The sequence below is a fragment of the Geotrypetes seraphini genome, chromosome 3 (assembly GCF_902459505.1).
Source record: "Geotrypetes seraphini chromosome 3, aGeoSer1.1, whole genome shotgun sequence".
In the NCBI taxonomy this organism is placed as follows: Eukaryota; Metazoa; Chordata; class Amphibia; order Gymnophiona; family Dermophiidae; genus Geotrypetes; species Geotrypetes seraphini.
The window spans coordinates 136,864,844-136,877,367 of NC_047086.1; the positions used below are offsets into that span (position 1 = coordinate 136,864,844).

General features: G+C 43.1%; 1 protein-coding gene across 11 annotated transcripts in view; it reads left to right on the forward strand.

Moving 5' to 3' along the window:
- The window catches only part of DTNB (dystrobrevin beta), a 420,990-nt gene that overhangs the window by 167,849 nt on the left and 240,617 nt on the right, over positions 1-12,524 (forward strand). For all 11 annotated transcript variants that reach the window (XR_004538818.1, XR_004538816.1, XR_004538817.1 and 8 more), the window contains one exon: positions 10,153-10,230. Coding sequence is in view for 8 of the 11 variants with exons in the window: in XM_033938256.1 (XP_033794147.1) it covers positions 10,153-10,230 (78 nt within the window). In the remaining 3 variants the exon portion in view is untranslated. The remainder of the gene's footprint in view (positions 1-10,152; positions 10,231-12,524) is intronic.

Genomic DNA, 12,524 nt, shown 5'->3' on the forward strand with positions numbered 1-12,524 from the left:
CACTAAATTAGAACAAGAATAAAAATAACTTTTAACTTCAAAACTTCGTTTGTCCTTAGAGCTATGCTGGAAGAGCAGCCCCGCCCTAGTCCAACAGGCCAGGCTGTTTGTCCCAGAAGAAAACGTTAGGCTAAATAAAGAAACTTTCCCTCCAATCCTGGAGGTCTCAGGGCTACAGTCTTTTATAAACAATTCAGCAAACTAGGCAATATTGAAGTAAACAGTTTTCAACCTTAGAAAACAAAACAGCAAAAGAAAAAGGCTTTTTTCTTTCCCTGGAGCCCTCTACAGGGTTCCCCTTTTCCACAGGGCTCTTAGTTTAAAAAGTCCAGTCCAGGTTTTGGAACCCCTTTTAGGTCACACACTTTCCCCGCAGAGGAAACATAGAAAGAAACAAAAGGCAAAAATATAACCTTGAATGCACCTGTAGTGCAACCTACATTTCCATGGGATCCTTAGCTGCCAGCTCTGAAGGTGAGCTGCTATCCCACTGCATGGAATCCTCTATGGGAGTTTCTTCCTCAGGACTCCCTGCCTCTGAGCTAGCCTCTTCCATTTCCCAGTCTCCCAGCTGAGGTTGGAAAGCATGAGAACTATTTTCCTCCTTGCCTCGGCTTTCCTTTCCTCCTCCATCGGCTTGGCTTTTCTTTCAGCTGTTCCTTCTCGGCCCCCCTCTCACTGTTCTCCTCCCAGCTCTTATCGGGAGTCAAAAGGCTTGCCTTAACACACCCCACCCCCTTGGCTAACACAGGAGAATTCTTAAAGACACCATCCCTCCCTGCTCTTTCCTCTTGGCACAGGGAGAGAACTAGAGGCTCTTGGGAGGTGTAGTTTTCTGTACTGCAGGGTTTCGGGTCCAAACCTAGGTTCGGTGGAAGGAACAGGGACTTGCCAAGTGCTTGGCACAGGATTTCTATTGCCCTGCACAGGTTCCCTGCCACAGTACTTTGTCTTTGGCTATCAGGGTGGCTGATTCCCAAGAGATCGATGGGCGGGTAAGTTTAGGATCACTGCTCCTTATCCAAAGAAGCTCAGTTTTCACCGCATTTAGTTGCAGCTTGTTTTGGGGCATCCAGGTTTTTGTTTCTGAGTGGCATTTGTGTAGTTTGGAGATTTGGACTTCTCGGTTTGTACCTAGCAGTAAGTACAGTTGTATGTTGTCAGCAAATGAGTTGATTTTTATGTGGTGTGTTAAGGCAATATCTATCACCGATCTGATAGAGAGGATGAAGAGCAGAGGGGACAGGAGAGCGCTCTGCGGTACTCCACATTTTATCAGTTTGGGTTGTGATAGAGTAGATCTTAGTAGGACGCTTTGGGTCCTATGGCTCAGGTATGACAAGAACCACCGGAGAGCTCGATCACTGATTCCAATATTTTCAAGTCTGTTGAGAAAGCGGTGGTGATTAGTGGTATCGAAGGCAGCATTGAGATCTAGAAGGACCCGGTAATCCATCGTTTCCTTTGTCTAGTATGCTCCAGCAGTCATTGATAATGTCTGCTAGGACCATTTCTGTGCTATGGAATTTTCTAAAGCCAGATTGGTATGGGGAGAGGGCATTGCATCTATCGACGAAGGCCTGGAGTTGTGATAGTATGGTCTTTTCCAGGATCTTGGAGATGAACTGAACTGAATTTGGATAGATTTAAGAGCAATCTAAAATGCTTTCTTTTTAAAGATGCATTTGACAACTAGTAAAACTATATTTGGCTCACTAACCAGACATTAGGTTTATATCAGGTGCTTTGATTGAGCCCTGGTTTCTAAATTCTCTGATTCTTATTGTTCTTCCCTTCCCTAACGTTTTTTCCCTTATATGTCTTTACTCTTTTTTAAATTGTATTTCTGCACCTACCCCTTCCTTTTTTATCAATTAATTTTGTCTTGTCAGTCATATTTATATATAATTTGTTTACCTTTGATTATTGTAACCCAATATTTTTATCTTTTGTTCATCGCTTAGAAGTGATATAAGCAATTAATCAAATACATAATAAACTTGGAAACTTGGATGAAGGGAAGATCAGAGACTGGTCTGTAGTTGCCAGGTTCGTTCAGACTCAGGGTTGTTTTTTTAAGACGGCCTGATTGCCGATTTCCAGCTTTGCAGACCACTCCCAATTGCAGGGAGGAATTTATTAGAGGTAGGATTCATTTGATGAAGGCGTCTTTTGTGACCATCAGGAGATTCAATGGGCACAAGTTGAGGATGGATCCACAGGGTCGTAGCGTGGTGATTATTTTTGTTATGTCGTCATTAGATGCCGGTTCAAAGCAATCGAGGGTTTCAGTTACAGGTTCTCTCATAGAGGGGAGGGGGGAGGTGGTCGTTCTGGGCATTTGCTGTGTTTTGAGATGTTGGATCAAGATTTGTGCTGTGATCTATTTTTTTCTTGGAAGTAGGCCTAGAGAGTTTCACTGTCTAGGTTGGTTTGTAGGGTTCTTTGTCAGTGTGAAGAGGTTCCTCGATCTATTTGGAGCTTTCTGTAGGAGACTACTAGTTGGGGGGTTTTTTTGTACCATGGATGGATAGTTTGTACTCATCTAGCAGTTTTTTCCAGTAAGCTTAGTCCTTTTTGTCTTTCGATTTGCACAAGTTTCTTTTGGCTTTTCTTAGCGCTGTCTTCTTTTTCCTGAGGTCATTTATGAACCAGGGGGAGGAAAAGTTGCGAATGTTAGTGGAAACCAAAGTAGTAAAACCTAAGTTTTCATACAGGGTCTTGACGTGTGTGCCAGCTTGACACAGCTTCTTTGATGTGTATCGGTTCAGGTCCTGTTGTTTCTGCTATTTTAAAGATGCTGAATGATAGTTTTTTTTAAGGTTGACTGGGTTGAGGTTGCATGTCTTCTTGAGTGGGGTTGTGGTGTCCTTGGTAAGGGGTTTTGTAGCTGAGTTCACGAGATGGAACGTTGTAAGGTTTTGGTCGGACCAGGATACTGAAACTAGGTCGGTGGGTTGGTTTTCTTGTATGACGAGTAGGTCAAGGGTATTCCCTGCTATGTGGGTGGTTGAAGTGATGATCTGGTGGAAGCCTAGGTCTGATACTGTTCTTATGAAGTCAGCTGGTGCTCCAATGATGATTGGGTAGTTTGTAAAGTTGAAGTCGCCAAGGATGGTGATTCGATGGTGGGAGATAACTAGCTTGCTGATGACCATTATGAGGTCATCTAGGGCATTCATGGGGGACATAGGGGCTCTGTAGATCAGGGCACAGGTGTGTCTTCTGGTATGATCAATAGAGAAGGTGAGGCATTCAGTGTCATTTAGTGTGATAATGTATATCAGTGTTGGGATGATGATTGATTTTATAATGGATGCTACTCCTCCTTCTCCTTTTTTGTGTGTACAGGAGCATGCTAAGGCCTGGGGGACTTATCATACCTAGTGTGACTCCATCATTGTCTTTAAGTTAGATTTCAATAGTCAGGAATATGTCACAGTTTTTATCTGTGAGGAGGCCATTTAGTATGATGTCTTTGTTATTTACTGATCTAGCATTTATGAGGGCAATAGATAGATTTTTTGATGTAGGGGTGTATAAGGAAATGGAGATTGCTCTTAGGTTGTGGGGGCTGTGTTGGGAAGGGTTTTTGTTTGGGGGGGGGGGTAAGTTTCTTGGGTCTCCATATCTTCCCTGGTTGATGACTGGGATAGGAAAGCACATGATGGGCAAGATAGTTATAAGTTTGAGGTATAGTATTTGGGCTGTTGAATTACATTTGTAATTTTGTTATCTTTAGTCTGTTTAGGTTGGATTTCTTGCTCATGTGTGGTTCTTATATTGCAATGATCCTGTATGTGCCCTCACTTCGTTTTTATCTGCTGAGATCTGTAAAGGCTATTTTTATGAAAATGAAGTATTCATGTAGTTTCCTATTTGAACAATTGGGTAGCCAAGAGCATATTTCATAGATGAGCAGATAAATTCATGAATTTATCTGCTCATCTATGAAATATACTCTTGGCTATACTATGGGTGTTGCATTCACTAAAGTTGCTCATTAAAAATCCTAAATCCCATATCCCATCTGAACCTGATATCTCAGATTAAATGTTTAGGGGCTTTGCCATGACTTACCTCCCACCAACAAGGCCAACCATGGTTAAAGGAATCATTTAGAGTACCACATATCAGTTTGGTTCATATTGAGAATATTAGACTTTTGGTTGTTATAGTATTTGATTGTCATAACCATATCTCCAAATGAAATAAGCTCAATGAATCCTAAAAATCCATTGGAAATCATCTCATGGACGAAGAGAATATGTATTGTGTAGGAGCTTAGAGGCTTATGTTCTTGGTGGCAATTTTATAATAATAATAACTTTTAATAATAATAACTTTATTTTTGTATACCGCCATACCCGGAAGAGTTCTAGGCGGTTCACATCAATTAAACAGAGTTACAGGGGGTTCTGTACCGGAATTGATCAAAGTTGTGAACAACGAAGTTGAAGTTGGGGGGTGGTAGGGCAGGGGGGGAAGGTGGAGGTTAATAAGGAAGGGGCGTTAAGGATCCTTGTCTGGGAAGAGGTGGGTTTTGAGTAGTTTCCTAAAGCCGAGATATTTGGGGGCCTTGAGGATCATTTGGGCTAGCCATGGGTTTAGCTTGGCGGCTTGGAAGGCGAAGGTTTTGTCGAGGGATTTTTTTTGAGTGGCATAGTTTTAGGGAGGGGAAGGCGAAAAGTTGAGTTCTGCGGAAGTTTTTGATGCAGTGATTCAGGGTGAAGTGAGGGGTGATGTAGCTTGGGGATAAACCAAATACTGTTTTGTAGCAAAAGCAGGCGAATTTAAATAGGATTCTGGATTCTAGTGGAAGCCAGTGGAGCTTGTGGTAGAATGGGGTGATGTATTCCCATTTTTTCAGGCCGAATATGAGGCGAACAGCGGTGTTTTGGATCATTCTGAGTCTCCTGATGGTTTTCTTTGTGGAGCTCAAGTAAATGATATTGCAGTAGTCCAGTATGCTGAGGATGGAGGATTGTACTAGCAGGCGAAATGATATGTCGTCAAAGTATTTTTTTATGGTGCGGAGTTTCCAGAGCACCGAGATACTTTTTCTGACAGTGATATCCGTGTGTTTCTCAAGGGATAGATGTTTGTCTAGAGTGACTCCTAGGATTTTTAAGGTTTGTTCAAGGGGGAGAATGGATCCTTTTACTTGAATTGTGGTGTCTTTGATTTTGTCTTTGGGGGTTGCTAGGAAAAATTTTGTTTTGTCTGGGTTTAGTTTTAGTCTGTAGGATAGCATCCAGTGTTCTATCTGATCGAGTATGTTTGCAAGTGAGGTGTGGAGCTCAGGCATGAAGCGGAATGACTATGGTGATGTCGTCTGCGTAAATAAAAAAAATTTGAGCTTGAGGCTTTGCAGGAGGTTTCCTAGGGAGGTGAGGTAGACATTGAACAAGGTTGGGGACAGGGGGGAGCCCTGAGGCACACCACAGGAGTTTTCCCAGCAGTAGGAGAAAGTGTCGTTCTTAAATATCCTGTATGATCTGTTCCGTAGGAACCAGTGGAACCAGTTGAGGATCTGGCCAGAGATGCCAATGTAGGCGAGACAGTCTAGGAGAATGTGGTGGTCGACTAGGTCGAAAGCACTGCTCAGGTCCAGTTGTAAAATCAGGGCGCTGGAGCCCTGGCTGAAGAGTGTGTGTAGGTAATCTAGGAGAGAGGCTATGATGGTTTCGGTGCTGTGGTCTGAGCGAAAGCCTGATTGATTGTCATTTAGGATATTAAATTTTTCTAGATATGTGGTAAGTTCGGCGTTAACTACCCCTTCAGCTATTTTGGTGAATAGCGGGATGCTTGCGATCGGTCTGTAATTAGACGGAGTGTTGGTTGGTTCTTTCATGTTTTTTATGATTGGAGTGATCGAAATGTGGCCCTGTTCTGCTGGGAAACTACCAGTGGATAGTAGAAGGTTTACCCATGCCAACAAGTTGGCTTTAAAGTGAATTGGAGCCGTTTTCATAATGTTAGGGGGGCAGGTATCCAGTCTACAGAAGGAGTTGGAATATTTGTTGAAGTATTTGTTGAAGGTTTGCCAGTCGATAGGTGTGAATAGGTTCCAGCTTAGGTCGGTTCTGAACCCTGGGTCAGAACTGACCTGGGGCGGAGAATGTCACCAGGTCTAACTGATGGCCTCTTTGGTGGGTTGCGATGGGCGGGGGTTTGAAGTAGCCTAGTTGCGAGATTAGTAGCCAGAAATCAGATATATCTGGGAGGTCTGTTTGTTCTAGGTGAATGTTGATGTCATCGCATAAAAGGTTGTATGGACTTTATAAAGAGTTGTATAGTAAAAATTCTACGAAGTCCTACTTGGCTAGGGCCCATTTTTTGGGGGGGATGTAGGACAGCGTGATTGTTAGGGAGGAGGCTAAGGACTTAGAAGTTAGTGAGGCGGCTAGAATTTCTAAGTTGGGGGAAGATTTGGTGTTAAGAGTGGTACAGTTTAGGTGGTCTTTGAAGATTATTGCTAGACCTTCTCTCCTTCCCCAGGTTCTGGCTAGGGACAAAATCTTGAAGCCTGGAGGGAGACAGTTTTTGATGATAATATCTGTGTCAGATAGCAGCCAGGTTTCAGTGAGTAGAACAAAGTCGGAATTGGTTTCGGTCAGCCAGTCCTTAATCAGAATGGATTTGTTTCTCATCGATCTTATGTTTAGGTAGAAACCTTGAAGGTTCAGGTAACTAGTGGGGTCAATTGGGAAGTAGTGGGAGTAGGCTAGTTTTTTCCGTGATCTTTGTTTTTTCATGCGAGGCTTGGATGATCTGTGGGGGGTGGGGGATTAGGGGGTGGACTTGTGCCTGTGTAGTCATGTGGTGTGTGAGTGTATGAAGTTTGGATTTTGCCGTGCGGTGTGAGGAGTAGTGAACTGGGATGGGAGCAGGGTATATTGGGTCAGCTGAGTAGATCCTGAAGGTGATGAGATAGAGCAGGAGCAGAATAGCGCATTGTTGGGAGTTTGGCCAGGCCATAGTGGCCCACTTTTTTTTTTTTTTTTTTTATACAGGCTTATTGGGTAGGGAAGATATTAGGTTGGGTGATAATGCAAAGGCGTCTGTGAGGCTGAATAAGATTTGTCTGGCTACGTAGGCTGTAAGGGTAGCGAACTGGCTGGCTGGTTGTTGGTTTAGCCGGTGTGGTGAGAGGTAATCGGCTGCTGTAGTGTTGAGCAAGGTTTCAAGCTACTAAGGGATTGCAAGGTTGAAGAATGTTACAGAGGTGTTATATGCTGGTACATGCTATTACGAGGATGTTACATGCTGTTACACAATGCTAATTACATGCTATTACGAGGATGTTACATGCTGTTACACAATTACGAGGTTGTTAAATGCTGTTACACAATTGCTAAAAAATGGTACAGAGGCTAAGGAGTGTTACAACGATGTTACATGGTGTTCCATGCTGATTATACAATTGCAGGTTGCTGGTAGTTACACAGTTGCAGGCTATAGGTTAGCAAGGCTGAAGTGAATTTACAGGCTACGATTTGTAATGATTTACGAAGCTGCCTGCTGCTGCAGTATATTACAGGATTCGTATTACGTTGGTTACCGATGTAGTATGATCGTGTGCTGCTAATTTAGTGATTGCGACTACTACAGTATTTTGTACAGCAATGCGGTGATAGTTATTGGTTTTTATAATACTTATCAGGTTGGAGTTCTGGGACAGGATCAGTAGTGCAGATGTCTGTTCTGTGGTGCAGATCTCTGTTCTGTTGGAGGTCTGTTCAGCTTATGCAGAAATTTGTCAGGTAAGTCTGCTTGGTTTGGATCCGTGGTTCAGGGTGACCAGTCTTTCACGGGATTGTTCAGAGAGGACTGGTTCCGGAGGGTGGATAGGTTGTGGCCAAGCCAGGTTAAGTGGTCTGGACCTACCGTGGAAGTTGGTCACTGATGCTGCATTCAAGGATAAGGGGTTTGGATGTGAGGTTCCTGACTATGGGCCTAGTGCTACCAAGTAGGCACCTCGCCCAGGCGCTTCGCAAAGGCCTTTGTCGTGCGCCTTCATCGGCACGGTGGCACGCTGTCGGTGCGACCTGTTTTAAGGTCGGCGATCCTTTGCAGGTTCGGGAGGGGGGCGGAGCAGTGCTCCCACGCTCCTCTCCCTTTAGAGACGACGAGGGCTCGGCGGCCAGCAGCAACAGTGCTGGGGCCAAAGAAAATGGCTGGGCTCCGTCGGTGCGACCTGTTTTAAGGTCAGCGATCCTTTGCAGGTTCAGGAGGGGGACGGAGGTGCTCCCACGCTCCTCTCCCCTTAGAGACGAAGAGGGCTCAGCGGCAACAGTGCTGGGGCTGAAGAAAAATTTTACCATGGTGTTTACCCTTTGAAATTTTTCCTCTCACCAAAATTCTTAACTGCAGATGTTTTCATTCTGAGTTGAGAAGTTCATACACAAATGTTTTGTATCCAGGGTCTCTAGTTCCACCAGAAGATGTTGCCAATAATTCTACTGGAACAACAGATAGTTCTGAATGTTTCAGAGCATTCAAAAATTAGACAGCTAACAATTGTCCTAATTCAAGCAGATAACCAGGTGGTTCCACTTGAAGAAACAGATGAGATAATGTGTCTTTCTCCTGTGCCAGAAAACTGTCAAAATATCAAACTGGGCTGTCTTTATATGATATTCCAGCCATGTATTGGTCAGAAAGTAGATTCTGAAAATTGACTTGATCAGTACCTAAACTGTAAGCGGATCCTGAATAAGGATATTGTAAAAGGAATGTTTCATGAATGGGGCACCTGAAGTGGGCCTGCTTTTGTGAAGAGAAAGATACCTGGCTCCTTTTTCAGGAATTGCTCAAAGGGCTGGATCAATGGTAGTCCTTTCTCCTTTTTTTGAGAAAGTATAGCTATCTTTCTATTCCTCTGATGGCCAAAACCTCTCTTGAGAGCAGGCTATGGAACTGAGATACTCCTAAATCTATTTTGACAATTAAAGGTTTGGTTTCTACTACTTTATGATTTGTCCCAGTGAAGTTGAGAGCTTTGTCAACTTTATCCAGAACCAGGAAACAATGTTGCTGCACACTAACATCTAGAACAGTGGTCTTCACTGATTTTTAAGTGAAGGACATTTTGCATCCAAAAGGGGTGATGGAGAGTCGACAGATATCTTCCTACTTTGCGCCCTGACATCAATAACTCTAATCAATATTCATTCCTATGAGAACACCTGGCCTTGGTCACACATGCAGAACACAGATAAACCCTATGCAAATACAGGACCACAAACTAAAAGTCCTAATATACACAAATGAAGCCCTAAGATGCCAGACTCTGCATTTAGTACAACAGCAGAGATAGAGAAACAAATATATTTTTTTCCTGAACAGTTCAAAATACAGACAGCAGATGCAAATTCTCAAAACTGGCATATGTCAAATTTTTTCTACCTTTGTTGACTGGTAGTTTTATTTTTCTAATCATTTTTTCTCAGTCTATGGTTGCACTTCCTTCTGTCTGTGTTCTAAACTCTGTTTTAAAGGCCTTCCTATACATTTGTTTAATTTGCTGTCGATAATCATACCCAAAATTTTAACCGAAGTGACCAAATTGATCAGTATGTTGTCAATATAGATTGGAGATGATAAGTGAATGCTGTCCTTCCAAGGGAAGAGAAAACAGTTGGTTTTAGAAATATTCCCTATCCGTTTCCACATACAATTCAAACTCCTCTTATTGACCTACAAGTGTATTCACTCCATAGCTCCTTAGTTTCTCTAATCTTTCCCTAAACTCCTTCCCGGGAACTCTGTTCATTGGGCTCATTGCTCAGGTGTTTGTTGTAGGGTGCTTCTCTGGTTGTAGTACCCTCAACACATTTTCCCATAGCATTCTGGAGGTTTTTTTAAGCCAGTGATGTTTTAAAAGTTGAGCTCATTTCTTTGCTCTCTTCAAGCCTGAGGCTTTTTCCTCCATTAAATTTGGATTTTCTGTATCATACCGTTGCAGCGAATTGATGGAGTTGTGTGGTATTTGAATCATTGTTCCCCTTTACTGAGATATAAATTTCACTTTTAATAGGGCTAGGAATTTTAATATATAGTACTGGCATAATATGATTAATGTATACTATTACTTTTAATCAGCTTGAGGCCGTTTGATTGATAACTCATGGATGACTTTTATTTCAGTCCAGCTCGTCCATTGCCGACCATGAATGATGCCATGTTGACCCATGTGTCATCTGGAGAGCCAACCCCTACAAAAAGGTATGTAATCCCATCTACTGATTTTGCAAGGCAAAATTGTCAATAGAGTGGGTTTTTGTTCCAAGTATTGTATATACTCAAATATAAACCAAGATTTTTGGGCCAAAAAATGGCCCCAAAATGGGTGTCTCTGTTTATATATGAGTCATCCAGCTGTGCACCCTCCCTTCCACTCCCGCCCCCCTCCTAGATTTGTTACAGACCTCCCCTGGTACTGCCTTAAGTCCTGGTGATACAGCGGTGAGCTGGGAGAGGAGTGACTCTTCCCATCTCCTATCCCGACTGGCTCCGTATCACCACCACCTCCCTCCCGCCTCCTGGACTTTGCAAAGGCCTACCTGGTGGTCCAGCGGTAAATTGGGGTGAGAGCAATCTTCCTACACTCCTGCCCCATGCATAGCCGCTAAAGAAAATGGTTTCCATGAGATCCCAGTGCGAGAACTTGTGAGGTTGCAGTAGGAATTCATGGCAGCCATTTTCTTTAGTGGCTCTGCATGGGACAGGAATGTAGGAGGATCACACTGCCACGGTTCACCTCTGGACCACCAGGGCATGCAAGTTAGGCCTTTGCAGGGCTTGAGAGGCGGGAAGAAGGTGGGGTAGTGCAGATAGGAGGAATCGCTCCTGTTCCAGCTCACTGCTGGACCACCAGGGCTGAAGGTAGGTCCGAGGGAGGCACAGAACTGGCTGGGACAGGAGGGGTTGTTCCTGTTCTGGTTCACTGATGGTCGGCCAAGGCTCAAGTCAGGCCTAGGGATGCCTGCAATGGGTCAGAGAGGGGGCACAGAGCCAGCTGGGACAGGACAAGGAGAGATTGCTCCTGCCCAGCTCACCACTGGACCACCAATACCTATACTTGAATATAAACTCTCGGTTTATACTCAAGTCAGCCTCTTCCCTCCTTTATGGGAGAAAAAAAGGTTACCTTGGTTTATATTTGGATCAGGTTATATTGGAGTATATACAGTAACTGCTGAAACATGACTAAAAGATTTTATTAGCCATAGAGAACTGAAATGTCTAGTGAGGTACATGCAGTATACATAGTGAATCAAATTTCATCATCTGAAATTCTGAAGAGACCTTAAAAGTTGGGCTAGCCTGAATTTTTGAATTTGCTAAAGAGAAAAGCTAAATAAATATTTCTGTCTGAAACCTAGAAAAGAAAAACGAGCTAGATTTTGAGTGAATGTCTGGAAGCAAAACATCTATGAATAGCTAGCAAGCAGAGCTGTGAAGCCATTATACCAGACCAAACCTTCAACTCCATCTCTTACTGATGTTAGGCTCGGATCTGAAGTACTAGTAACTATAAGTTAACTTTTCAAAACTGTGCAATCCATTTAGTATGTAAGGTCAATAGATACACATGTATCCCCTTTATTAAAAGGAAATCATTGGCTTCCTATTTAGCAAAGAATTAAGTTCAAGATCCTCACATTCAAAGCCCTATGGCATGGTTTAACAAATCCATATGCTCCGTCTAATAGTCTTTATTAATTAGATGATCATTGATTATTTTTACCACCCCCGTGAAATGCTGGACTTGAGTCATGTCATTCTGCATTTTTCTTTCTTGCCACAGCAGTTTGGAATTCTTTTTTTATGTATTTTATTGAGAAAACAGCTTAAACAAAAGCATACAATAGATCAATATGAACATCCAGTGCAAAGAAGACAAGTAAAATCAGCAGATACAGAGTGACAACAGATGAAATAAACAACAATTAGGGAAGTGTATCATCAAGCAAAACAAGTATACCTCCGTCCTGCTGCATTTCAATTTTCATTGTCCATCAGTTGTGAAACTTTGTTGAAAAAATTCAAAAGTGCTGTACAAACTTGGCTATTCAGCCAGGCATTTTCTAGCTGAAGGGGAGAACTCCGAGGGTTTTTGATTGGAACCAGTCCTGAAATCCTTTTTTTGTTTTGTTTTATACTATACTAGTCTTTAAGTCCGTTACATTAAAGGGTGCTAGAATAGATGTCTTTCTTTCTGGCTCTCTGTCTCCTTAGCCGCTGTCTGTCTGTCTGTCTTTTTTTCTTTGTCTCTCTCTCTCTTTGGCCGCTGGCTGTCTGTCTCTCTCTCTCTCTGGCCTCCTGTCTGTCTTTCTTTCTTTTTTCTCACTCCTTGGCCGCTGTCTGTCTGTTTGTCTCTCTGGCCCCCTATCTGTTTGTCATTTTTTCTGTCTGTCTCTCTCCCTGGCCCCCTGCCTATTGCTCTCTGGCCCCCCGAGCAAACCAAGATTGCTGCTTGCCCCTCAGCACACCGCTCCCCCCAAAGCAGCCCCTTT